General features: G+C 52.6%; 2 protein-coding genes across 8 annotated transcripts in view; one reads left to right on the top strand and one right to left on the bottom strand.

The window, feature by feature from the left end:
- The window catches only part of NOD2 (nucleotide binding oligomerization domain containing 2), a 34,228-nt gene extending 31,798 nt beyond the window's left edge, over positions 1-2,430 (bottom strand). For 2 of the 3 annotated variants that reach the window (XR_004425220.1, XM_033129561.1), the window contains exon 1: positions 2,342-2,430. The gene's annotated coding sequence lies outside the window, so the exon portion shown is untranslated. The remainder of the gene's footprint in view (positions 1-2,341) is intronic. The other variant, XM_033129562.1, reaches the window with a different exon arrangement.
- A 5,392-nt stretch (positions 2,431-7,822) lies between these two features.
- SNX20 (sorting nexin 20) lies at positions 7,823-15,074 on the top strand. Of its 5 annotated transcripts, none has more exons than XM_033129114.1 (6): positions 7,823-7,953; positions 8,828-8,954; positions 10,837-10,971; positions 11,091-11,235; positions 12,673-12,824; positions 14,060-15,074. In XM_033129114.1, exons 3-6 carry the CDS (start codon positions 10,960-10,962, stop codon positions 14,726-14,728), a joined length of 978 nt encoding a protein of 325 aa, XP_032985005.1. In that variant the 5' UTR covers positions 7,823-7,953; positions 8,828-8,954; positions 10,837-10,959; the 3' UTR covers positions 14,729-15,074. The 5 variants fall into 5 exon arrangements, with proteins under 5 accessions (XP_032985005.1, XP_032985007.1, XP_032985008.1 ...); XM_033129115.1 differs by having other exon boundaries at positions 7,829-7,946; XM_033129116.1 differs by lacking the exon at positions 10,837-10,971.
- The last annotated feature ends 10,910 nt before the right edge of the window (positions 15,075-25,984 follow it).

Genomic DNA, 25,984 nt, shown 5'->3' with positions numbered 1-25,984 from the left:
AGCACCTTCCTCATTGCCTCCAGGACACCCCAACTCTCCAACTTTTCCTCCCATCTCCCTGGCTGCTCTTTCTGACTCCTTGGTTGGTTCCTAATGCTGGGAGCCCCGGAGCTCCCTGGTTGGACTTCTTTTCTCCATATCACTCTCTCCCTAAGTGGACTCACCAGCTCTTATAGCTTTAAATGCCAGGTATGTGGTGATATCATCCAAAATTTTATTTCCAGCTCCAACCTCTCTACTAAACTTTTCCCAACTGCGTCCTGGCCGTCTTCGCATGGGTGCTAACGGGCATCTCCTGCTTAACAAGCACCAAACCAAATCTTCCCGTAAACAGCTCCCATCTCAGTCGATGGCAGCTCCAAACTTCCAGGTGCTCAGGCCAGACTCCACCCCACCACCCGCGTCACCCTTGACGCCCCCTTTCTCTTGCATCCCTAATCCTCTCCACCCTACGGTCTTCAAAATATATCCCAAATCTGAAAATCTGACATTTCACCACCTCTACGCCCTGGGTATAAGCTCTCACGGCCTCTCCCCAGAATGACAGCTGTGGTCCCCTCACGGGTCCCCCTTCTGCTCTCACCCCCTATAGCCTATTGTCCCGCCCACAACCAGGTGAACCTGCTAACCCCTAAGTCAGAGCAGGTGACAGCTCTGCTCAAAGCCCTCCGGTGGCTCTCTCGGTGGTTCTCTCGGCACTCAGAGTGAAAACCAAGCTCTCCCAGCGGCCTCCTCGGCCCAGGCAACGGACCCCGCCCCCCAGCCCTTACCTCTCTGTACTTCTTTCCCACTCGTCCCACACTGGTTCTTCACCCACCCTGCTCCAGCCACACTGTCCCCCTCCTTGTTCCTAGAACAAGACATACCTGCTCCTGCCTGTCATGCTTCTGCCTGAGGACCTTCTGCTTGTCCCTATGTGGGTACACTGTCCTTCCCCCCAGATATTCCCGAAACTCCACCCCCAAACTCCTTCAAGGCCTTGCTTAGTTGTCGCCGTCTCAGAGAGGACATGCCTGCCTATGCTCATCCTCCTCACCTGCTTTATTTCTCACCACCTGACGTATCATGTATTCACTTATTTGACTGCTGTCTGACTCCTCTCTAGAATAGGAACTCCATGAAGGCAGGGAGTTTTGCCGGACTTTTTTTATTGCTCTATCCCCAGTGTCTCACCCAGTGCATTGATAAAGAGTGTTTGAATGAATAAAAGAATGAATTTACTTTGCATGGTTCCAGGAGGCAGAAGTGGAACGAAAGGATGGAATCTGCAAGCCACAGATGTTAGCTAGATGAAATGAGAGCTGCAGGCCACAGAACAGCACCTCGTAAGTAACAAGTTCAGCATCACTGAGCATACACAGCAGAGGGGTCCTGCACTGGGTGGGAGGTAGTGGGTGAGATGGGGTCCTTTCCAGCCTCAGATTGGCAAAGGGGACTTGAGTGACCGACAAACTTAGAGGCAGGAGAGCAGAGGTGATGGAAATGTCACTCTGGTCTTCACCAAGGGATCAGGGGACGGGTGACATGGCAGGTTATTCCCCTCTGTGGAATAAGGACCCTGTGGCCAGGGAATAACCCATGAGGAGACCAAGGCCATGGCAGGGAGAAGCCCAAGGGCTCAGGAAGTGGGTGAGAAACCAGAGCCAACACAGAGTCAGGGATCCGGCTGTGGGAGGCCCTCTCTGAGGGGACTGGGGCAGGGGGGGGGGGGCGGTTTAGTGCTGGGAAGCAAGTAGGACCAGTTGGCTGGCCCCCAACATGAGGAGCAAAGGAGAGGGCCAATGGCACAGAGGGTATGGGCCTGTCTGGTAGGGATGGGGCTGAGCCATCCAAGAGTCACAGGCTGCAGGAAGGGTGAGAGGTCATCCAGACACTTACTCACTTGCACCCACCTATTCACAGGCATGGTAAGATTGGGAAACTGAGGCCCGGAGAGAGGAAGGGACTCACGGAGAGCAGGCCCCTCTGAGACCTGAAGCCTGGCCTCCTCATTCCCAGGTCAGCCCTGTGCCTCGGGGATTCTCATCCTGCTGACTCTCCCTCCACACTCCCCACCACCTGAAAATCACTGCCTCTCTCCAGACCTCAAAGGCTCCTGGGGCCCAGAAACGCCCCCAAGCCTTCTCATCTTCTGTAGTCACCGCCCTCCAGGGGGCTCCCTAACTTCGAGATGCCCTCTTTCTGTCTACCTCCCGTCTAGATCCCTGAAACCCCGCCAAGGGAAAACCGAGGCAGCCTCTCCCTCTGCCCACCGGCCAGGACAGCTCCGAAGCCAGGAGTCCCGGGGGTGGGACCCTCCTCGGCGCCTGCTGTCTCACGAGCTGGGCCCTGGAGCACTCACCTCGGAGCCGCAGGCGCCCGGATTTCTCCGCACCCTCGTCGGAGGCAAAACTCACGGCTAAGTCCTGGCCTGGGAGGCTCCTACGCTGGGATCCGTCCCCGCCTGATCCCGCCCCCGCTCTCGGCCCCGCCCACCTGCCCAGCCAGCCAAGTCCCTCCTGTCCTGCGAGCCCTCCCGCAGCACCCGGGCGGCTAGGAGCTCTCCTCAGATGGGAGCGAGAGCTGGCAGGGAAGTGGCGGGGCTGCCTGTAGGACTGCAAGGCCCTGGCTGTGTGACCCAGGCCAAGTGTATCCCCCTTTCTGGACCACCTTTCAACTGGAGGGAACGTTGAGAGTCTCTCAGGACAAGTCTCCCTCCCAACTCTCAACTCTCCCTCCTTCTCTCTCTCTCTCTCTCTCTCTCCCTCTCTCTCTCTCCCTCTCTCTCTCTCTCTCTCTCTCTCTCTCTCTCTCTCTCACACACACACATACACACACACACACCCATACACATAAGGCATCCTGTGAAATGAAAAGCTAGCAAAGCTCTCGGTGCCTGAATAACCCACACACCCTTTGATGGGTCAGTAAGCCCAAAGTCATCTAAAGCCTGATTATTATGATGTCCCAGAGCCCTGCTTTTCCGCAATGTTATGGGTTACATGTCAGCTGAGAGCAGACCGGGCATTTAAAGTAATTCTTTTTTTTCTTTTTCTTTTGATCGTTCTGTTTAAGTTGAGGAGAGCCGCGTCAGTTTCATACAAACAGGGCTCCCACGCCTCTCTAACACTGCCTGCCTAGTCTACAGGGCTCTGAGTAACATCCAACCAGAATTTAACAGCACTGTTTTGTTTCCATTCGGTTAAATTTATTGTATGATTTCTGAGCAAGTGACACCTTCCATTGAAGGTATTAATATCAATGTGCCTTTTAAAACACTTGCACTTGGTAGTTTTTAAATGTGAAGTCAATTTAAAGAACGGACATTCACATAGTGCTTACTATGGACCAGGCTTTACATACATTAACTCAGTGAATCCAATCTCCGGGATATTGACTGTCATCGTCCCCAATGTATAGATAAAGAAACCGAGGCACAGAAAAGTTAATCGGTCCGAGTAGTGACCCCAGTGCCACGATCTGCCCCCCGGCATCTGGCAATACTCTAACCACCATCCCACACTGCCTCCAGCTAATTACCTACACAAGTAGTACGCAGTGGGCTGGGGTTGGGAAATGCTGTGTTAGAAGGACTGCAACTAGCCCAGGGAAATCATTCCACGTGGGGTACAGATCTGTCCACAGGCATGCTCACCACCTCTTCTTTATAACAGTGAAAAGCTGGAAACCTTCTCAATGCACAATCACGGGTTACTTAAGAAAACTGCCAGGGCCACTGGAAAACGTAGCCCACTCATCTTCTCTCTCATACCTCACATCCAACCTGGGAGTAAGTTTTCCAGCTTGATCTTCAAAATACACGTGGAACGCAGCCACTTCTTACTAGATGCACCATGACTACCTGGGTCCCGTTCTCCATCATCTCTCACCTGGGTTCTGGCAAGAGCTCCTAGCCGTCCTCCAGGATTCCAGCAGCAGCCATAGTGAGTCTGCGTAAAAAAGGGTCAAATTATGGGTCACTCCTCTGCTGAAACCCCTGCGATGACTCCCACCTCAGAGCCAAAGCCAAGGAAAATCCTTTCGATTGCTATTTCCACGCAGCACCCTCTCGGGGCCCGTCCTCACTCGCTCCGTTGTGCACTGTCTGCTCGAGCCCACTGGCCTCCTGGCTGCTCCTGGAGTAGGGCAGACCTGCCACCACCTCTGGGCCTTTGCATCTGCTGTTCCCTCTGCCTGGAATGCTCTTCCTCTAGACACCTCCATGGCTCCCTCCTTCCCTCCTTTCAGGTCTTTGCTGAAATGTGACTTTCTCAAGGAGGCCTTCCCTGACCATTCCCTGTCTAATTGCAACCCCCTCCCCTGCACCCCTCTCCCTGCTTAATTATTTTTCTCCGTAACACTTATCTGCACACAACATACTAGATATTTACTTATTTATTGTCTTTGGTGTCAGTCTCTCACCCAAAAGAACATGATATCTTTTCAAGTTAGTGTTTTCGTTTTCTTTAGATAAATACCTAGAAGTGGAATTGCTGGACCATATGGTAGAAGAACCTTTGAGACTTTTAAAAGGCTTGTGTGTGGACTCTCAATGGTAGAAAAGTAAGATGGACTTGGCTGGATTTTGTGTCTCCTACAAACACCTCACCGGTTTGGGTTTTCTTTGCACCGTTGTGGAGGCACACCTGTGAGTGATTAATTCTTGTCAAACTGACCAAAAATAGCGTGTTGGTTTTGGAGTCCTAAGCCCGTCCGAGGCCCGGAGCAGTAGTCAGTGGTAGTTCATGGGGTTTGGTTACTTGCCCAATGGCGTGAGGGGGATCCTTAGTTTTATCTCATGTTACAGTTAGGGAAATTGAAATTCAGAGAGGGGTGGTGGCCTGTCTAGGACACACAGTGCGTCAGGGCTGAGCTGGAGCCACAGCCCCCATCACCACTCTCTGCATGCCCCACTCACTCACTCATTCATTCGTTCATTCACACAGCAATGAATGAGCACCCACCATACGGCTGCAGTAGGTGCTGGGGGCAGAGTGCTGACACAGACAAAGTCTCTGCCGTCACGGTTTTGAGAACTGCAATAAACAAGTAAACAAACACAACAAGGATAGGACTTGACAGAGCGGGTCGGGGAAGGCCATTCAAGAGTCAGACAACCAAACTGCACCCTGGGGATGAGAAAAGTCAGCCGTGGAAGGAACCATGGGAAGGGCATTGCTGGCTGAAGGAACTGCGAGGGCAAAGCCTGTGAGGCACGTCTAAGGACAGAAAGCAGCCTGGATGGCTGCTGTGCGTAAGTGATGCCGGAAGGGGTGCCAAACAAGGTAGGAGGGGAGCCAGCAGCAGACCAGGGAGCCTCAGGTGGGGCTCTGACTTTGCTCCAAATGCAGTGAGATGCCACCGCAGGGTCCAGGCCATTTGAATTCCAGAAGAGACACCGACACTCCGAGATGCCAGCATTTCCTTTCCTGTCTCGCCAGGACGCCTTGGTGGCCCCTCTTCACCATCTACAGTGGTTCCAGCACTACAGTGGGGGGCTGCCCACTCCTATGTCCCCCCACAATGACAGTGAGGCCTTGCCTGTCCTACTAGAGCTCTGTGCTAAAGAGAAAAGCCAGCAGTGGGCAGGTGCGTAAACATGGCCTCTTCCCGTCACTCTGCTCCAGCTGGGTTCTTCCTTCTCAGGCCAGACACCCGTGTGTGTCCGGGGCTTTCCAAAGAGCGTCCCTTGCCCCAGAACAGGAAGCAGCGGCTTCCACACGCTCTCCCCGATGGTGGCTGGTGGCTGGGTCAGAAGTTCTGAGGGCTGCCAAAAAGGGCTCTGTGTCTGCCCCTGGCATCTGGAAGGTTCCAGGCCCAGGCAGAGAGTGAGGGAGAAAATTGGAAAGCTGCAGGGCGAGCCCCAAAGAAAGGAGGGGAGACAGCGTTCCAGCCTCGCTCCACACAGAGCCCATGTCCCCTCACTACACCAGGCCACCTGCAGGGCAGCACAGCCACAGAAGAATGAGACAAGGCCCTTGGACTCAAGGGGCTCACCGGCTAGCAGGCCAGCAGCACGCTTCAGGGCCCCCCACCCCCTTGAGCTAAACAGACCCTGACGTGTGTGGATGTTCTGTCTGTAACAGTGATGGCACACTGCACAGCAGCGGACGGCCATTCCAATAAAGAAGACCAGGAGGTAAACATGGGGGGGATAAAGCTTTGCACCCCTACCTCACACCATGTACAATGACCTACTTGCAGTGCATGACAGCCCCAGATGAGACAAGCAAACTGAAAGGCTTTTAATTAATCAGAATTGCCAGCACTTGTACAGTGCTTGCTGTCTGCCAGCATCGCTCCAAGCGCTCTGCCCATCTTACCTCGTCTTAAGCCTCACCATGGCCTGCGTGAAGTTGCAGAAGTAACGCTAAAAAAACAATAAAGGAGAAATCCCTAGGACCTGGAGGTGTGACGCTGGCTGTGAAAGACAACATTGAGATGGTTGAATACTTTGAAGCTGGCAGCTTCTATTCATCAAAATACTCCATTAAGAAAGTAGAAATGCAAACCACAAGATGGAAAAGGAGACTGAGAGGTACATATACCCCAAGAATACATAAAGAACACCGACAGACCGTTAAGAAAATAATCCAGTCAAATAAGGAGCACTGGACTTGAACAGACACCTCACCAATGAGGATATAAAGATGGCAACAAGCCCACGACAAGACACTCAGCATCACTAGTCGTGAGGGAAACGCAACTGAAAACCATGACGAGGTACCACTGCACACCCGTTAAAATGGCTCAGATAAAAGATACTGGCCACATCCAGTGCCAGCATCTAGGACCCAGGCACTGCCAGGGGGGATGTAGTGACACAGCCACTCAGGAAAACGGTTTGCCACAATCTAGTACAGGGGCAGTGATTCGGACTCAGTTTCACCTCCAATAAACCTGTGTACTTGTGTACATGTGTAAGAGAGTTCCCAGCAGCATTGATCGTGATGGCCCAAACCAGAAATAACGCAAACGGGCATCAACAGACGAAGAAAAAAAGAAATAGGATAAATAATGATGTATTCAAATAACAGAGCCATACAACAATAAAAATGAAAAAACTCCAGCTGCACACACAAAAAATAGATGACTCTTATTCATATAAATGTTGAACGACAGCAACAAGACCCCAAAGCATAAAAAACAGTGTGTAGGCTTCAGCTGGTAGAAAATTCAAAAATGAGTAAAATGAAACTCTATTGTTTTGGGGTCTGTTCATAGGTGGTAAAATTATGAAGAAAAGCAAGGAAGTGACCCCTTCAGAAGCAGGACTGTGGTCACTTCTAATGGGGAGAGGGGGACCAGCTGGAAGAGACATGGTGGACTTCTGAGGTTCTACTGTTTATCTTGTCCCCACCTCCTGCCCCCAAAGCCACGACACTGGTGGCCATGAATCACATCACTGCCCAGAGGTGTGGCTTCTCTGGTGCTTACTGTCAGGAGACTGAGATGCAGCTTTGCCCAGAGAAAGGCACCTAGTGGGAGACACCCACCTCCCTCCACAACCCACACTGGTTCTGGTCCCACCAGCTTCGTGCTCCTAGCCTCAGTTTCCCCATCTGTTTATAGGTCATGATGGCCCCTGTTAGGTCTAGCTCACAGGGTAGGGTAATGAACACTGCAGACCTTTGAGAGCTAATGTCCAAATGCCAGAGATAGTCAAGGACTCTGCGGGACGGCCAAGCCCAGCGGGGTCCCTCAGGGCTGTGGGTTCAGCCCCGCCCTGCGTGGCCCTGCCAGGCAGCCTCAGGTTGTTTGTCACTTGGGTTCAATGTACCATCTTTCACCAACCAATGGGCTGGGGTGACCAGGAGCAGGTCACACAGCCTGCTTCCTGTTTTCAAATGGGGAACTTAGAGAAACAGCAACCACTCGACTGCTCCCCGGAGCTTAGAACAGAGCTGAAGGGGACCATGTGACACGCCTCCAGGACCCCTGGATGCCCACAGGCCCAGAAGCCTCAGGTCAGAGGTCAGTGTTTGATCCCAAGCTTAGTGGGCATCTGTCCACCTGTGGACTGAGCCCTGGTCTCCTCGACCCACTCTCAGTACCTGTTGGGGGAAGGGTGGGCCAGAGAAGGGTTGGTGACAGCCGCTGTACGTGCGGCTCCTCTGAGCACACTGGGGCAGAGCAGGGAGCAGCTCCTCAACCCCCTATCGCTTCAAATCTTTTTGAAGCACCACTGATTCTGCAGCCCCTCTTGAACCTGGGGAACCACACTTGTGTTTCTTTAAAAGTGGTGCCAGGGAACCCCTGTGTCAGTATTAGTCCTGGGGGCTTGTGCAAAATGCAGAGGCCAGGGCCCGCCCCCAGACCTGGTAGATGGCACTCTCTGATTTGGGGAGCCAGAAAATGTGCTTTTGTCACGTCCCCTCCCCCCAGAAGATTCTGATGCACTCTCACATTTGGGAGTGTGCCCATCCAAGATCTTCTGACCTCCAAGTCGGGTCAGGGTGCTTTATTTTACTTCACTGGGGTCTCCCCACAGTGGACAGTCCTCTTCAGCCCCTCAGAAAGGCAGCATGGGCTCCGGAGGTGGCCCTGTGTGCCCATCAGAGGGACTGGACATGGCAGACAGCCCTTGGAGGAAGGAGTGAGCCTCAGGGCGCCAGGGGGTGAAGGCACAGAATGACTGCACATGGAGGGTGGAGGGGGCTGGGAAGATATCCTGCCTCCTGGGTCAAGGACAGGCCCCCCACACCAACAGCACCAGCACTTGCAGTTATTCGGTTGTAAAGTCTGGAATCTCTGCTGTACAGGGTGTGGAGAGGGGCCCCCAGATCCCCATGTGTAGCTGTCCCCAAAGAGCTTTTGCAGTGACAGGACTGCTTTCCCCACTTCACAGATGAGGACACTGAGGCCGAGGGAGGAACGGGAAGCTGCCTAAGACTGTGTGGATGCAGCAACACTCGACTTTTTCCTTCCTGTTGCCCTTTCATGGGTGACTGCCAGCCCATCCCATAAAAAGAAAGGTAAGGGCACTGGCTGTGTTTGCTGGATTTGATTTTTAGTCTAAGCCCTGGGTTCATGCTCAGCTTTCCCAAGTCTTTTACTACAGCCAAGGCCATCATTCCTGGAGTCTCACAGGGTCTCCAGGCAAACAGCGCCCTGCTTCTGGCCTGGCACCAGCTGCCTGATCAGGACAGCAGGGCTGGAAGGGCTTGGACCATGAGGCCAGTGCCACTCACCATCACCCATTTTACAGACGAACCAACTGAGGCAGGAACCTAGGAGCGCTCACAGGAAACATTGGGCCTCAAGAATCCGTGCTACCAGTAATCCATTAGATAAGAGAGCATGTAGGCACCTCTCTGTCTTGCCTGGGCACCTACCACAAAATAAGGAACCCACCCTAGCCACCCATCATCTGGCCAGCAGGACAGTCTTCTCAGATGGAGAAACCAAGGCCGGCAGATATTAAATATCTTGCCTATAGACTCACGGGTGGTTGGGACAGAAGGTGTGAGTCTTCAAGGGGATGAATAATAAACTAGGTATGCAAGCTCTAGGATGCTCACGCATGTGCAGCCCTGAGACAGCCCTGCCCCTGCCTCAGTTTCCCATCCGTATAAGGGGAGGTTAGATGGAGGGTCCCTGAGAGCCACCCACTGGACAACTGCACGGAGTCACCTGGAGAATGCCACAGGGTTCACCAGACACAGCAAGAGCTGCCCCACAGAAGCATGGGTTCCTGGCCCCAGCTGACCTCACCCCTCCCCAGGCCAGGCCAGGTCCAGGTGGCCCTCACCCCTGGAATGGGGACAGGCTCTGGCCACACCCAGGGACATAGATGGACTGTCTAGGCCACGGGCAGCACAGGGATCAGGCAGACCAAAGTTCAAGCCCCAGCTCCACTCCTGTGTTCTACTTGCAGCTCCCTCAGGTCCTGTTAAGAAGGAGGGAAGGTCACTTGTGCCCTTCTTATTTTGAATTTCTGGGCCTAAGTGGTACCCCAGCTACTTGTTCCATTTGAGCTAATGTTTTAATAGTCCCTTTTTCTAATTTGTCTCAGACATTTAAAATTCTATTCCAACTTACCCCTTGATTTAGAGCCACTCATTTCTCAAATATTTCTCAAAGCATTTATCATGGGTCAGATAACAAGAGGGGCTACTTAACTGTGCCTGGTATGTGCGGGGCCCTGAGCTGTCACTTCACATGGGACACCAGCCTTGTAAAGCTGGGTTCTATCATTATGTCCCTTTTACAGGAAACTGAGGAGTTACAGAAACAGAGAAGTTAAGTAACCCGCCAGGCACCAAGTCACCTTGTTCACTTACCTGGGTCACAGACAGAGTTACTATAGAAACTGAACCCCAGGACTCCTGCTGCCTGCCCTCCCCTGAGCAGGGTGGAAGGGTGGAGGGAGAGGCTTCTGAAGTCAGGCCAGTTTGCTCTTCTGTCCTGTCCACCACCAACGAGCTTGATCGTGGGTAACCCTAAGTCTCAGTTCCTTTATCATAAAATGGAGACCTGAAATGAGACAGTGAGTTTTGAGTGTATAGTGTGGCATTTGTCCCAAGCATTTGGTTTTGCTCGCTGGGCACACTCACCATCCATGTGTGACCTTGGGCTAAACCTCAGTTTCCTCATCTGCTACTGGGAGTACGATAGATGTTAAATAACGGTGGATGTGAAGGACCGAGGTGGATATGAAGTGGTTTTAAGAAGCAGTCAGCAAATGTTTGCTCAATGAGAAAAAGAGAGAGATGGGAAAGCTAGATACCAGTATCCCTGCCCTGGACATGGAGTGTCCACTGACACGTCATAGAAACTGAAGTGTGGGGACGGTTTTCTGGACAAGCCAGCGTCTTTCTCCCAAGTAGCCACTAAAGCCATCACCTTTGCTTGAAGTCAGCATATTGAATATTCAGAGCAACTCGATAATATGAGGATCCTAACAATGAAAGAAAGATCTGCTCAGCCTCGGATGGACCAGTGCGGCAAAGGGCCAGACCCCGGTTTAGCATCTGGCGGATGGGCAGACGGGTAGGTGGGCAGTGGGGGACTCAGCACTGGGGACTATGGCATGGGTCCCAGGCATCCCAGGACCCACCATAAACCCCACCACGAGTGGGCGGCCACTATCTTCTCTTGTCCCCTGACAGCCTTGGAGTATGGCAAGTGCCGAGCACCCCGGGAGCCCTGGATGGAGAGGACCTGTAGCCCCGTGCGCTGCAGGGACCAAGACTAAGCGGAAGGCGTCAGCCACTGGCCCAGACCTCCCACATCCAGGACCTGAAGAGGACTTAGGTGTGCTTGAGGCGTGGGGCTTGGTCGGGAGAACAGAGGTTTGAAGTGATTTGAAATACACGTGTGGGTACTTCAGCAGATGGCACAGGACAGTGGTGCAGCTCTCTTAGCTTGGCTTATCCCAAAGTAAACACTGACACAGGGATTGGGGGCAAGTGGTTTATCTGCGAGACGATCTCAGGAGGAATGGCAGAGCAGTGGGAAAGCGAGGAAAGGAAGGGCAGGAAGCCACACAGACTACCACTGTGGACAACTGGGGCTCTGTCCCCACGGGGGTGCCCTGGGGCCCTGTATGGAACATCCCTCAGCGTTATCCCATCTGAGAAGGAGGCCAGGCTATGACCCACCAGTCCCATCCTTTATCGGCTGAGGAGTTCCCTACAACACGCTGCAAGGGCCCTCGAAGGACCTCAGGGCCAGAGTCAGAGGAAGCCGGTGGGATGGTCCAGAGCAGTGAGTGCCAAGACATCTGCTCTAGCGCCATCTCCTGGAGCAAATCTCCACTCAGTCATTGACTCACTGTCACAATCATTCTAGATGTGTCCCTTTGAACCCATACTCTGTCCCTCGCACTGTGCAGGGCTCTTGGGAAACAGGGACACATCAATTACCGTGCTGGCCTTCAAGTTTAGAGATGTCACAGAAAAGGAAGGCTACAGGGACAAGGAGGGTGGCTCTTATTCTAATGCCAAGGGGCAGTTGAAGTGACTTGAGGGCTGGGTCTTGAAGGACACATTGTAGAAGGGCTCCTGGGATCCATGTCCCTTGAAATAAATGCACGATGACGTGTGCGTTTCTGGTGGGGAAGGACTCTAATCTCTCCCAGGATTCTCAGAATGGCCCAGGGTTCAAGTGAGTTTTAAGAAACACTGTGTTAGTTTTCCAGGCAGGGACGAGGAGGATTGCCCCAAAGGCAGGAGTGGCGTGGACAAGAAAAAGCATGGAATGTGGGCCATGAGGTGAGAGGGTAGGGAGGCGCCAGCCAGGCTGAGCCTGGAGCCCAGCACCCTCACAGGTCCTGCTACCACCCACTGAGCAAGCTCAGGAGGCCCCACGACAGACAGCCCTGGGATCAGTGTTGTAGGCAGTGCAGACAAGAGCAAGCCATTGTCCCTGCTTGTTGGGAGCATGGGGTTTCACAATGGCCAACTTGTGGGCCAAAAGCAGACGACGTGACACAAACACACTGCATTTCACAACTGAAACCACTTAGGGATGACGGGCTATTGCAGGTTGTCAGTGTCAGGATGGATCCAGCCAGATTGGGTACCGGGCGGGACCGAGGCCCAGCAGAGCCCAGCTGGGCTGGGGGAGGGGCTATTCACAGCTCTTCTGGGTTCTGACGTCCCATCCCAGACAAACCCAACCATCTCCCCAGGGCCTTGACCCCCAAGTGCACTGACCTGGTGCAAGTCCTCAAAGACGCTGTCCTTCCAGATGCCGACAGCAGTCCGAGCCCCAACTCCAGTATGACCACGCGAGAGCTGCAGGAGTACTGGAGAAATGAGAAGTGCTGCTGGAAGCCCATCAAACTGCTCTTCGAGGTTGCCTCGGCCCGTATCGAGGAGAGGAAAGACTCCAAGTTTGTGGTAAGCCGCCATCAGGAAATGACGACACATCTCGCACTGCCTCCTTCTGGGCCCTGGGCAAGTCCTATAGGGCCTCAGCTTTCCCAACCATGAAATGGGTTCACAAACTTTAACTCACAGAGTTCTTCTGGGGAAAACAGTCAAAAAGCAAGACTTCCCGCTCAGCGTGGTGCTAGGTACTATGGAGGAGGTAGCCCGGTTTCATCCCATGACAGCCAGTATTAGTCATCTGTATCCCTGCTTCTCCGTTTTTGCCATGTCCCTGTATCACTTATATTATTATTTACCTAATCTTTTCCTTTACATTGGATCACTTAAAAAACAAACAAAAAAACACTAACTATAATAATTTCAAAGAAAAATGCCTTAAATGGAAACCAGTACCACATGGCATAAGAAAAGGTGATCATAAAAGTAAACACAAGGAAAGCTAAGTACTGTTAAATTCTGACTGGTCACTGGTGCAAAAGCCCTGTGCTTGGGGGCTGTCGCTTTGTTACAATGGAATTGCAGCCTGTAGTGGGGGAAACGCTAGACACTCCACCTTTCTTAGGGCTGAAATGATCACAACAGCTGACACTGCGTACTGATTGCATTTGGTGGTTTTAGCGCATAAACTCATTTACTCCTCACCCAGGAAGGTGGGCTCTATGACTGCCCTCGTTTTATGGATGAGAAAAGCGAGGTGCACAGAGGTTAAGTAACCTACCCACAACCACACAGCTAGACTGTGCTGGGGCTGGAATTATAATCCAGGCAGCCTGTACCCTGAATGACTATTCCCTTGAAAGAAAACTGAAAAGGAATACTTTTCTTACTATATAACACTGCTGCCCGTATAACACCTAAAACCATCTCCCAAGTGTGGAACATTTGGGGGAACACAGATCTAACCCAAGCTCCCCCCTTCAGGAACCTGAGGCCCAGTTTTGATGGTGGAAAGCCAAGAGCGCCCGGGGGGGCCCCCTGCCTGGCTCCTTCCTGTGCTCTTTCTCCCCCGAGATGCCTTCTTGTCACCGTGTTTGTTATTCTTGGGTTGACTCTTGTCATCCACTTTTACAGCTCAGCGATGCCGAAGGCAATTTAAAACAGAATTGCATATAACAACAACCCATTTTCAGGGTATGCTTTAAATTATGATCATCATTATTTTTACTTGCCGGGCTCGCTCTGTCAGTTCAAACCCTCCGTCAGGATGTAGTCAAAGGCTGCCTCTCTCTCTGTCTGCACTGCAGATGTACCAAATCGTCGTCATCCAGACAGGGAGCTTTGACAGCAACAAAGCCGTCCTAGAACGGCGCTATTCAGACTTTGAGAGGCTCCAGAAAAACCTCCTGAAGTCGTTCGGGGAAGAGATCGAAGATGTCGCCTTCCCCAAGAAGCGCCTGATGGGCAACTTCACGCAGGAGATGATCTCTGAGCGCAAGCTGGCCTTCAAGGAGTACCTGGGCCTGCTGTACGCCATCCGCGGCATCCGCCGGTCCCGCGACTTCATCGACTTCCTGACGCGGCCCGAGCTGAGGGAGGCCTTCGGCTGCCTGCGGGCGGGGCAGTACACCAAGGCCCTGGACATCCTGGTGCACGTGTTGCCCCTGCTGGAGAAGCTGACAGCCCACTGCCGGGTGCTGGTGGTCCCGGCCCTCTGCGCCACGCTGGTGTGCCACCGAGAGCTCGAGCGCCCCCTGGAGGCCTTCACCGCCGGCGAGAGGGCCCTCGAGTGCCTGGGGGCCCGGGAGGGACATTGTTACTATGTCCCCCTGCTGGAGGCCATGATCCGCCTGGCCTACCCGCTGGGCAAGGACTTCGTGTCGCTGCAGGAGAGACTGGAGGAGTGCCAGCTCCGGAAGCCCACCTCCCGGGGCTTCACCCTGAAGGAACTGACCGTCCGGGAATATCTGTGCTGAGCTGCTCTGGCAGGCGAGCCAGATGTGGGATCGCTGTGGCTCTGAAGGCTGTTTGGGCATTTTGGGTGGGAAGAGCCACTCTGGGCTCTAATTTGTCGGTCACCTGGGACAAGCTCCTTCTCGGGTCCTCCATTTCCTCCTCCGTGTTGAACAGAGGTACTCCCAGGCGTCCTTGGGCCCCTGCCTGTGTCTTATGTCCCTTAGAGGGGAGGCCCACTTCATCTCAAAACCACAAACCCAGCTGCCAGCGCATTGGAGCCTAAGATTCATCTCACCCATGTTTTTGTAGGTCACCGGAGGAAAGGTGTCCACAGCACGCCACGGATACAGCAAACAGCTCTCTCCAGCCTTCTCTCGGCTCCTTCCCTCTCCAAGTTGCTCCCTAAGCAAACAGCAACTATTCCCACCCATTGTCCTAAGTATTGAGGCTTCCCTCTTAGCATGTAGACCCAACTCCAAAAGCCAAAGCTCACCGCCTACTCCTCAAAGTTAGCTTTGCCCCTGGGATGGGGTGTCTGTCATCCTTGGAAGGACGGGAGCGCCCTGGGCTAGAAGCAATCATGTCTATGATACAAGGTATTTTTTACAAGGGCGGTTGCCAACAATTTCTCTAGTTCAGATGCTATAACTCATTGCCTAGGGGTAGATCTTCATGTATAAGGCAACTGTCCCTTGAATGGCCTCCCTGGGCTGTGTAGACATAGCCCTGAAGGGAGGTGGGAGAGAATACTCAGCGGGACCTCTGGGCAGAAAAGAGATCGAAGGCTCAACACGTCCCAATTTGAGTCAGTTTCTTGGAAGCTCTCTGATGGATTGGGGTAACACTGACTGAAATCTGCTGTCAGGAAGGGACACCAAAGGCCCCAAAGTGAAGTGGGGTCTAGCCCTATGACCTGGGTCTAACCAAGCCTGAAGCAGATGGTGCAGGCTGGTTTGGGCCCAATATGTACTTGAGGCTGGAAGTCCTTGAAGACCCAAACCATTGGGCTGAGCTTAGCAGGGGGTACTGAAGAGGCTGTGACTTGGGAAACTTAACGTGAGGCTCCATGTTTGCCTGTGCCAGGAGCTGGCTCAGCCATGGGATTACCGGAGCCTGAGGACAACAAGCATTCACTAAACCGCACTAGAGTGTGTTCAACAGCGACACCGTGTGGCCACACATCAGGCTCCCCCAGAGTTTAGAAACAGGCTGACGCCCTGGGACAAAGAAAGCCTTCAAGTCTCTCCATTTGCTCCAGGGGAAGGACTTTTCGAGTGGGAAATATGGGGCTCCTTGAGAATTAAGTGTTGAACGGGAAAATAAAAGTACTACAACTCTATTTGTAACGGTGAAGATCATACTGATTTTACAGCTTATTTGGTCATATAAAATGCTGTCAACTACAAGACTCATCAAATATTCACTAAGAATGAAAAAATGCTCAACTTGGGGAGTTTCATAGGAGATTTGGGCAACAAGCAAAGAGTTAGCCCTCCCCCACGTAAGGGTCAGCGTGAAATAACCTTGCTGTGTGGAGAAGGACAGCGAGGAAACACGTGAATGAAACTGGGGGCAGGGTAGAGAGGGGGGACTCTCCTACGAGCATTTGAACTGCAGGGTTTGGGGTCTGGGCACACACAGCATGGGTCAGAATACTCCAAACAGAGAGGTCATGGCCAAGTGGTCTCGGCTGGAGGGGTTCCGGTTACCTGGCACGACAAAAGCAGACTCTCTCCAAAGGAAATCAACATCTGCCCAGGCCAACAGAGAGGGTAAGAGACCACTGAGCACAGAGGTGCTCAAATGTGGGGGGAAATGTGCACCTCAAAATCACACATATAGGGTGTATGTGTGTGTGGTAGACAGAATTTTTTTAAAAACCTATACAGCGTAGGAGGGACCTACAAACTCACGTTGGGCCATTCCCCATCAGGACCCCTAAGGCGGGGCTGGCTCCCCACATCATGTACAGGGAATGGAATTATTCTAACATCCTGAAAAGAGACTGCCCGCAAAGGGCGGCATCGGGGCTCCCACCTTGCCTCTTCCTGGGGACACTCCATGCTGCCCTCCCTGGTCTTCAGACCTGGGCCCACCAGTGCTTCTGTGGCCACGCACACAGTCTCCATCCACTGCAGGTGTCTGATGGCCTGGGATGGCCCTTGACGGCCATCTCCTCCTGGCATCTCCCATTTGCTGCAGAAGTCAGAGACCCATTCATTTCTTGGGTTCCTAGAACAAGTCCTTCCACTCCTCAAGCCCCCTCCTCCAGGAAGCTTTCCCCGTGGCCCACTGGGAACCAGGGGCAGCAGCATCACCTGTTAGAGAGGCCGAATTTCAGGCCCTACCCCAGACCTCCTGGATCAGAATCTGCCTGTTAACAAGACTCCCTCCTCTTCCTTCACAAGCGATTCCTGTGAGGGTCAGTGTGAGAAGCTCTGTGTTTAACTGACGTGAAGGTGGCTTGATGAGCATCATCCAAAGAGCCTGGGCCGTCTGCTGTCAGGTTCCTCCCCACCTGTCTTCTCTCTGCCCAGGCCCAGGGAGCTGCAGGTGGGAGCAGCCTCACCCACACTGGGCAACCGCGCTGGGCACTCCCCCCGAGCCTAGGAGCTCCTTCAGATGAAGGCTCCAGCAGCCGCTCCCTCCTGCCAGTGTAACACCGAGCCCTGTGGTCCCGCTGGACCAGACTAGGCATCCTGTGCCTGGGACGCTGGCAGGCACCACCACCCACCCCCCTCAAGCCAGGATGGGAAAAATGACACTGACAGGGACAGCCTGAGCTCTATGAACCAGAATGCCCAGCACTGTTGGAGCCCTACTGTGTGCCCAGGGCTCCTCTCACCACTGCCCATCCAGCTCTGCTTGGGAGACCCTTATCCCATTTAACAGACAGGACACAGACACCCTGAAAGGTCAAGTGACTTGCCCACGGTCACACAGCCAACAGTGGGCAGAGCAGGAAATTCAGCGTGGGCCAGAGTGACCTCAAGCTTGTGCTTCCTCACTGAGCCCCACGCTGAGGGAACAGGAGGAGAGGGCTGGTCTTCTCGTCCTAGGGGCCCTTAAAGGGCATTTCACTTGTCTATTTACAAGTGGGGAAACTGAGGTCTGGAAAGGTTACTCACTTAAGGTCACATAGTGAGACAGGGCAACTCCAGGACCAGAACTGGGGGGCCCACATCAAACAGAATAATCCCAGGCTGGAATTCCAAGGACCCAGCCAGACCTGGGGGCGCAGGGTCAGAACTGAGGCCAGGGCAGAGACTGGTAGCCTGTCCAGCCAGGAGGCTCACCTCGGAGGGGCTCCAGCCCCCAATACCTAGGCACCCCAATACCTATGCACCCTCAGCTCTGTGACTTTCCCGTAGCTGCAGCTCTGCCTTGCAGCAGCAAAACCAGGTCCAGTTCTACCTGCTGGGAGAGCGGCCTCACATGTGTCCTCAGCCAGCCCCTCCTGGGCTCCTCCACACACTTCCTGTCCTTCATGCAGCAACTACAGAATGGCCACCCTTCCAGAACCCTCCTTCCTGCTCAGTCCCACTCCTCCTTCCTGTACTCAACAACGTCACCACCTGTTCCACCATCCTTGCCATTTCCTTCTAGTAGTCTGTTTTACTCATGGAAATGTATTTGAAAAAGAAACTTCCTATTACAGCCCTAAATGGAAAATCAGAATCACTCACTATGGTTAGAAGGTAGCTGTAAAAATAAACACAATGAAACCTATCCCTGATCAGCCTCACAGGCCTTTGAGGCCGGCCTTGAACATGAGGCTGCCAGCAGTCCTTATGAAAAGAGAGGGACAGAGACAAGTGTTAGAGATTTGTTATCACCACGCTGAGACTTCTCTTTGATTTTTTTCAGAAGGACTGGAAAACACTAGGAAAAGAAGTTTCTAATCCTATGGCCTGGATCACCCGATGTCCGTGCGTCATCACTACCACGTGGGGTCTCCCTCCCTGCCCCTAACCCTGGTCTCCTGGTCCCCAAACCCTATATTCAACTCGGCTTGCTCTCTAGCCCCTCAGTCATGGGCCTGGGTTAGCCTTTGATTGACATCCTGGGCTTTCAACACAATTGGCAGGTGGTACCCAGGCTGCAGCTCCTCCCTCCTGTCGACTGTGACACAGAGTAGCTATCTTACCTGATATCAAGTAACACCCCCAAATGGAGGGAGTGTTCTGGGTTGGCCAAAGCCTGAACGTGTGGCATGTCTTCTAGTTATTGTCACTGTACCTCCTGTTAAGAGCAGGAAAATGCCCCTACCCCCAAGGTCCTGCACAAAGCCCCAGCTTCCCAGTCAGCACCGGAATAGGGCCTCGCACCAGCTTTATCCACCCATCTGTGCATGTCCTGGTTTTCTCAGTAAGCAACGATTAATGGGGCTGCTGCAAAGAGCTGAGGACCCAGCAGCAAACAGGACAGACCTGATCTCTGCCCTCATTGAGGTGATGTTAGAAGGGAAACACTCACAGAGCAAACAGAAGCTGGGGCACAATGGTCTCCCTCAGCCAGATGGTCGGGGAGGCTCTTAGGGGAGGGCGTGTTTAAGGGAGTTACAGGGGAGGCTAAGCCCGTGGCCCCAGCAGCGTGGGAAGGGGAGAGTTTTAGGCAGAAGGAAAGCAGAAACACAGCCCTGACGCAGCAACGTCCTCTGTCCCTGGGGACAGAGAGCCAGGCCCAGGCCCAGAAAGGAGGCAGCCCCTCCGCTGGCTGTGCCCACTGAGAGGAAGCTTCCAGGTGCTGACAGATGCCTGGTGAGCCGCATCTGTGCCGTCGCCCATCTCCAGTACCGGGCTCATTGCAAAGCGAAGGGTGGGAAAGCCTGCGTTTAGGGCACGCAGACCCTTTTGGATACAAGTGATAGAAAGCTGGGTTCATCTGACAAGGGAGGACTTTATTATCGGAAAAGTCTTGCTCGAAGCCAAGTTGGATCCAAAGACTCATCTCCCTCGCTCTCTTTCTCACTTTCGTTTTCTCTGTATCAGTTCCTCTTTCCTCAGCTGTGCCTTCGCCTCCTCCTCCTGGGGACAGGATGGCTGTAGCAGCTCCAGGCTCACATGCTCCCTTCTCAGCAACCCCAGAGAACCCTCCAGGCTCTTGCAAGGCTTTGCTCTGTAGGATATGCAGGAAACAACACCCCGTCCTTCCCGAGAAGCTCAGTCAGGGCAGACCCGCGCCCCACAGAGCAGCACCCACACCTAGCTCGCCCAGCCTGCAGCAGAAAGAGGTCTTAACGTACTGTTTCATAATCTGCTTTGCAAATTGAATAGACTTTATTTTTTAGAGTTTTAGGTTCATAGCAAAATTAAGAAAAAGGTGCAGAGATTTCCCATGTACCCCCTTCCCCCACACATGCACAGTTTCCCCCATTATCAACACCCCCAACCAGAGCTGTACATTTGTTACCACTGATGAAACCACACTGACATGGTTTATCATGCAGAGTCCACAGTTTACATGAGGATTCACCCTTGGTGTTGTCCATCCGATGGGTTCAGATACATGTATCCACCATTAACATGTATCCACCATTAGAGTATGAAAAATTAAAGTATGATTCCATTTTATCTATATATCATGAGCGTTTCCCTGTAACATAGAATATTCTTCGGTGTCATTGTTAATGGTTTCATTGTATCTTAATGTAAGCGCCCTAGTTGTTTTAACCGTTCTGTAATGTTCCAGATTTTCCTTATTGCAGGCAACAAAGCAGCAAACGCCTTGACCCAACGTCTGTTTTGGATTTGTGCACTCTTAAGGCATTCTGTAACAGTGATATTTCTGAATCATAATGAAACACGTTTAATGATTTTGATAATATTAATTTCTCTCTCTCCAGAGAGGCTGTACTAACTCACCCCACCAGCTAAGTATGAGATGCCCATTTCCTTGAAACTTCCATAACACTGGATGTTTGCATTTTAAAACTATTTTCCAATGTGATGGATGAGAAGTCGTATCCATGGTTTAATGTGCATATCCTTTTTCCTAATGAGTATGGACATTTTTTTCAGAGGCTTACTGGTCATTTCTATGGTACTTAAGATTAGAAAGTTGTTTCTTTTTCCCTTTTTTAACCCAGTACTTCTGGAAGGAGCCAGCACCTAGGGAGGCTCTAATCCTGCAATCAAAAAAGCGGCCAGCAGATGGCGCTGCCGCACTGGCGGCTCTGAAAGCTTTGCCGCCTGTGCTGAAAGCAAAGGAATGAAACTGGACGGGAATTGAGCATTTCCCTAAAAAGTAATAAAGACTAAAAACCGTTCAAAGGGGTCTAAAATAATGCTAGAAAGAAAGAGCTTTGCTGGGAAATTGCTCATGTGTCGCTGTCTCCTTAGCCGCCCCCCACCCTTACCCCCGCCACCACCACTGTTAGTTGGGATCCCGGGCAACCCACAACTGGGGTTCAGGACCTCCCCTCCTCGGTTTCTGCACCCTCGTCCTCTTCCCGCAGCCCAGAGGCCCCAAGAGGCGGAAGGAGGCCTCCTGGCCACCGCCCCCTCCACCTACCTCCTCAGGCCCATCAGAAGGAAGCGAGTGAAACCCGCAACTCCTACAAAACAGGGCGCCTAAGGGCGGTGTGCGGCGCCTCCAGGAGCAGGACCCGCCCAGGGGCCGCTCCCGTTGTGACCAGCTGGCTTTTGGGGGAGGGAGCTTGATTACACCTCCCTCAATATGGGGGGAGAGGCCCTTTTCCGGGGGGGGGGGGCCAGAACCCCTGCCGCAGCGCTTTCCAGGAGGGAGGCTTTGAGTGCTGTGCTCCTCCCCAGACCCTTCCTCCGACTTTTTGAGAACCTAGATACTTCTGGGTGCTTCCCACCCACTTACCTACTGAACTGGGGGAGGGCGGAGGGCTCGCAGGGGCTGCACACCTGGCCTTCTTTTTCACCATTCAATGCCCTGAGCGCCATCCAGAGACGTTGGTAAGCCGTGGGTTGGAAAGAAGGAAGAGGGGGACAGAGTGGGAGGAACAAGCAAAAGCAAACGATACCTTGCTTGTCAGAGTGTGAACTGGTGCAACCACTTAGGAAAACCATTTGGCACGTCTACCGAAGCTCGACATGCACTGCTCTGCGAGGACCTAACACTTCCTCCCACTCGTAGGACTATGCCCTACAGATAGACAGGCACACGTTTACCAAAAGGCAAGAGCTGGAATTTCTGAGAGCCCTGCTCCCAACATTACCCCCCAACTGGAAACAGCCCAAATGCCCATCAACAGGGAAACAGATAGTAAATTGTGGCCTATTCATAAGTTGGAATATTATACAGTCGTGAAAATAAAGTGTACTTATACACAGTGAGGAGGCTGAATCTCAGAAGTGGGAAGGAGTGAAAGAAGCCAGACAGAGAAGAGCACAGCCTGTGTGGCTGCCATTTAAGGGAGCTCAAGAAGAGGACGAATAGAACCATAGTGGTTAAGGACGCTTACTTACTTAGATGGTAGAACTGTAAGAAAAAAAAAAGCAGAAAGGATTCCTATGAAAGTCAGATAGTGGCTGTTACTTCTGGGACTGGGAGGAGGCTTTGGTGGCAGGGAGCAGTGAGGGGTCTCCAGGGGAGTGGGTGGTGTTCTATTCTTAGTTCCTGGCGATGGTGACAAGGGCATTCGCTTTGTAACAATTTAAGTTGCACACTTACATTTTAAGCAGGATTCTGTGGGTGTTGTACTCCACAATGAAAACGTTTTGATAAAAGAACGCAGGGATGCAGCAAATATGAACTCAATATTTATTATGCACCAAGCACTGTGCCAATCAGTATTTGAACCCTAGGCTTTCTGCCCCCAGCCTGTGTTGCCTGGTGGTACTAAACCATTGTGGAGGTGTCAGGGGGTGGTTAGGTGAACATCAGTCCTCTCAGACTAGTGAACAGTGAAGACCAAGACACTCCACACCCCCAGCTAGCATAGTGCTCTGACTCCAAATCCACGTATTCCCTAAACCACTGGAAGGAATCATTAAAGGTGAACACTCAGGACTAGCCATCAGCTAGTGGGGCAGGGTTATCCTTACACTGACTGGTTAAAATGATAAGGGGTTGTGAGTTGCAGGAAGGGCCCCACCTCTTCATCCCTCCCACATGCCATTAGCCATGTGACATTTCAGTTCCTCTTGCTACAAAGGCAGGGTCAATTGCCCCACCCCCTTGAGCCTGAGCGGTCCAGGACACTTGCTTTGGCCAGTATGATGTGGCAGAAGGGGCAGTGTGCCAGTCCCAAGCCTTAGCCTCAAGAGACCTTGTGCATTTCACTTGCACTCTTTCTTGACTTTCTGCCATTGTCATAACAAGAACCTGCCCAGGACATGCTACTACAGGATGAGACATTTATGGAGCAGAGCCAGGGGCGGCTGAGACCAACTGATGGCCAGCTGACTCCCAGACTGTGGGCCATCTCGGCCAAGATCAGGCAACTCCTAACGTGATCAGTGAATTTGAATAGTGAATTATTGTTTCAAGCCCCTGAAATTTGGGACTGTTTGTTATGTGGAAATAGCTAACTGATACATTATCTGGAGACAGCTGTGGGGTCAGTTGCTTTTGAATGTCCTACTCCTGAAATGTCTGGCTCCTCAAATGAGAACAATATAAAAATAAAGGGTAGCAGCCACCCCTCCCCCCCTCCAGCCCCATGGCAAGCAGCCATGCACATTCCCAGAGCAGCTTGTGAGAGACATGGTGGCCATAGGACCCTGCCCTTCAGATATGGGGCTCTGGGCTCTGATTGCTGGTGGCTGCTGTCTATGCACGTGGGGTGAGGAGAGGGGAGGAGATGAGGGCAAACCTGAATCCAGCTGACCATTCAGCTTGAACAGTCTGTGATTCATGAAGAATCAAAGGCTGAGCTGCCAATTTCCTCCCAGAAACCGCCTTCCACCAAGTCCCTTGGGGACGCCCTCCCCAACCTCAGGGCTCCTTGGCCCATTAAAACCCAGGCTGCAGGCGAATCCTCCTTAACAATCCTCAGACAAGCAAGTCTGGAGACTGAAAATCGTGTTTCTGCTTTGAAAACTGCCACCGACCGCCTTTCCCACCTTCTGCTCAGCAAATCTTCACAGGCTGTGTTTTAAATACTCTTTCTCCTTTTGCTGTGATCAAAGGACCTGGTTGTTCCCCTGATAGGTGACAAAAGATGTCAGAGAGACTAATGAGAGAATGTGGTTGCCACCCCCTTCCTTTCTCCTGGAGGAAGGAGGATCACAGGGCATCTTGGGCTGGGTGGCCTTTAGGATTTGGGGGTGGGGGGTGCAGAGATAAGGGTAGAGGCTACCGGCAGGGGTGGGGGAGATGACTTCAGGCACGCTGATAACTTGGCGCCAGTAGTTGACCTGGGTTGGGTGGGCCTCCCAGCATGTATGTCCCCTTCTTCTGGGCAGAGCGTCCCAATTTTGCTTTAGGTAACTACCCTTCCTCCACCCTCAATCTGGTTCAGGAGGTGTTGACTCCAGCCCATCTATGGGCTGTGTGTGCAACTCAGACCTGGCCAGTGGAATCTGCTAATCTCCTGGACTCAGCGATTGGTTTCAAGATGGGCATGTGAGCCAATCAGCACCACAGAGAAACGACCCTGTGGCTCTGACTGCACTGACTTCTGGGAGAGAGGACAGCTCTTCTGGCTGCTCTTGGTGGGGTACAAATGCCATCCTGGAGCTGCCAGGGAGCTTGCCCAAGAAGGACTAAGGGAATGAAGCCACAGCGTGTGGGGAGAATGGACAGACTCTGAGTCCTGATGATCTTAAGCTCCTAGATCAAACTGCACCTGAATGCAGCCGCAGTACACTCTACCCACCTACCCACCCCCGCCTTTTTTTTTTTGCTTAACACGTTGAGATGAGGTTTTTCTCTCATTGTGACAAAAGACGGCCATTTTGTGGTCATCTTTTATCACCTGAACTTGTGTCTTCAGGCACCTTGCTCCCTTCAGTGCCCCAAAGGACTTGGCAAATACAATTTCCTCCACCCACCACATTTCTAGGCATAGTCTCAGCCCCTTCCAGGCTCATCACACGTCAACACTGAGAGAGTCTTTGTGCGACGGCACAAGTTTGGGTGGGGAAACTGAGGCCCACTCAAGTGAGATACCACATGGAGAGGTCCTACAATGGGTCACACCTCTGGGGTTGTCTCTGCCTGGGTATCTTCCCACCCAAGAGACAGCCCAAAGGAATGGATCAAAGCCTTCACAGCCCTGTGACTCCTGCTGCCTATGTTACTCTCCTTGAACTTGACAATCCCATTTTACAGGTTCAGGGACTAAGGTGGCAGGGAGCATCTGACACTCCTATTATCACCTCCTTCTCTTGACACACACTCAGCATTTAACACTCCTCATTGCAGCTAAGGAGAGAGGGAGACTAGTGCTGACAACATACATTGTGCTCCTGGATCCAGCTGTGCCTGAAAGCCTTATATGTATCTGTTAGATCTTTTAAGAACGAATAAATCTTCCTTTAGGCTTAAGCTAGATTGTTGAGGTGGGATTCTGTCACTTAATCAGCCAGAAGAATTCTGATTATATAGCTGCCTTCAAATTTCTGAGGCACTGTGTACCATGGACAAAAGGAACAGCTATATCCAGTCAGCCCCAGAGGCGAGGAAGACCTGCCACAGGGAACTCAGGCATTTCCAGGACCGCCCCAGTTATTCAGATGGCTCAGAGCCCCTGGGAGCAGCGGGAGGGAAGGACCAGGATGCCTAGGATGGGCAAGGTGGCCCTGCGAGCAGGCAGGGCTTCCATAGATGCCTGGACCAGTGGTTCTCAGCGTGTGCTCTCCAAAGCAGCAGCCGCGGCATCACCCGGGAACTCGTTAGCAGTGCAAATTCTCAGGTCCTGCCTCAGACCTACTGAACCAGAAACTGGATGTGGGGCCAACCATGCGTGTTTCAACAAGCCTTCCAGGTGAGTCTGGCACGGAATGAACCCTGAGCACTACTGGTTGAGACATTTCTATGCATTAAATACGCTCGGTGAAGAGAGCGAATGGTTTACCGTTGAGGAGAGAGGTGGGGAGCCCAGAGCCTAGCTATTGCGATATCCTGTTCACAAGCGCCTTGAGGACTCTGAGCAGCTATAGAGGCTGGGACAGTGACCCCCAGGCCTCTCCCACAGGCGCACACCAAGCAAGGTGGCAAGACAAGGGATGGCCAAGGCCTGCAAGTCCTCCACACCCATTGGCCTCTGCCTCATCCGGGGGACCCTCCCCGCTGAGGAGACCCCATGCGGCAGCCTGCCCGGCCTGGCACACACAGAGGAGTATGTGACCCAGAGGGTG

The sequence above is a fragment of the Rhinolophus ferrumequinum genome, chromosome 15, assembly GCF_004115265.2.
Source record: "Rhinolophus ferrumequinum isolate MPI-CBG mRhiFer1 chromosome 15, mRhiFer1_v1.p, whole genome shotgun sequence".
In the NCBI taxonomy this organism is placed as follows: Eukaryota; Metazoa; Chordata; class Mammalia; order Chiroptera; family Rhinolophidae; genus Rhinolophus; species Rhinolophus ferrumequinum.
The sequence above is the reverse complement of the archived record's forward strand: the minus strand, read 5'-3'. Positions and strand labels throughout refer to the sequence as shown.

Coding starts and splice junctions, on each gene's coding strand:
- SNX20 (XM_033129114.1), top strand. Junction 11,236..12,672: donor AGGACCTGAAGAGGACTTAG/GTGTGCTTGAGG, acceptor CTGTCCTTCCAG/ATGCCGACAGCAGTCCGAGC. Junction 12,825..14,059: donor GGAAAGACTCCAAGTTTGTG/GTAAGCCGCCAT, acceptor TCTGCACTGCAG/ATGTACCAAATCGTCGTCAT.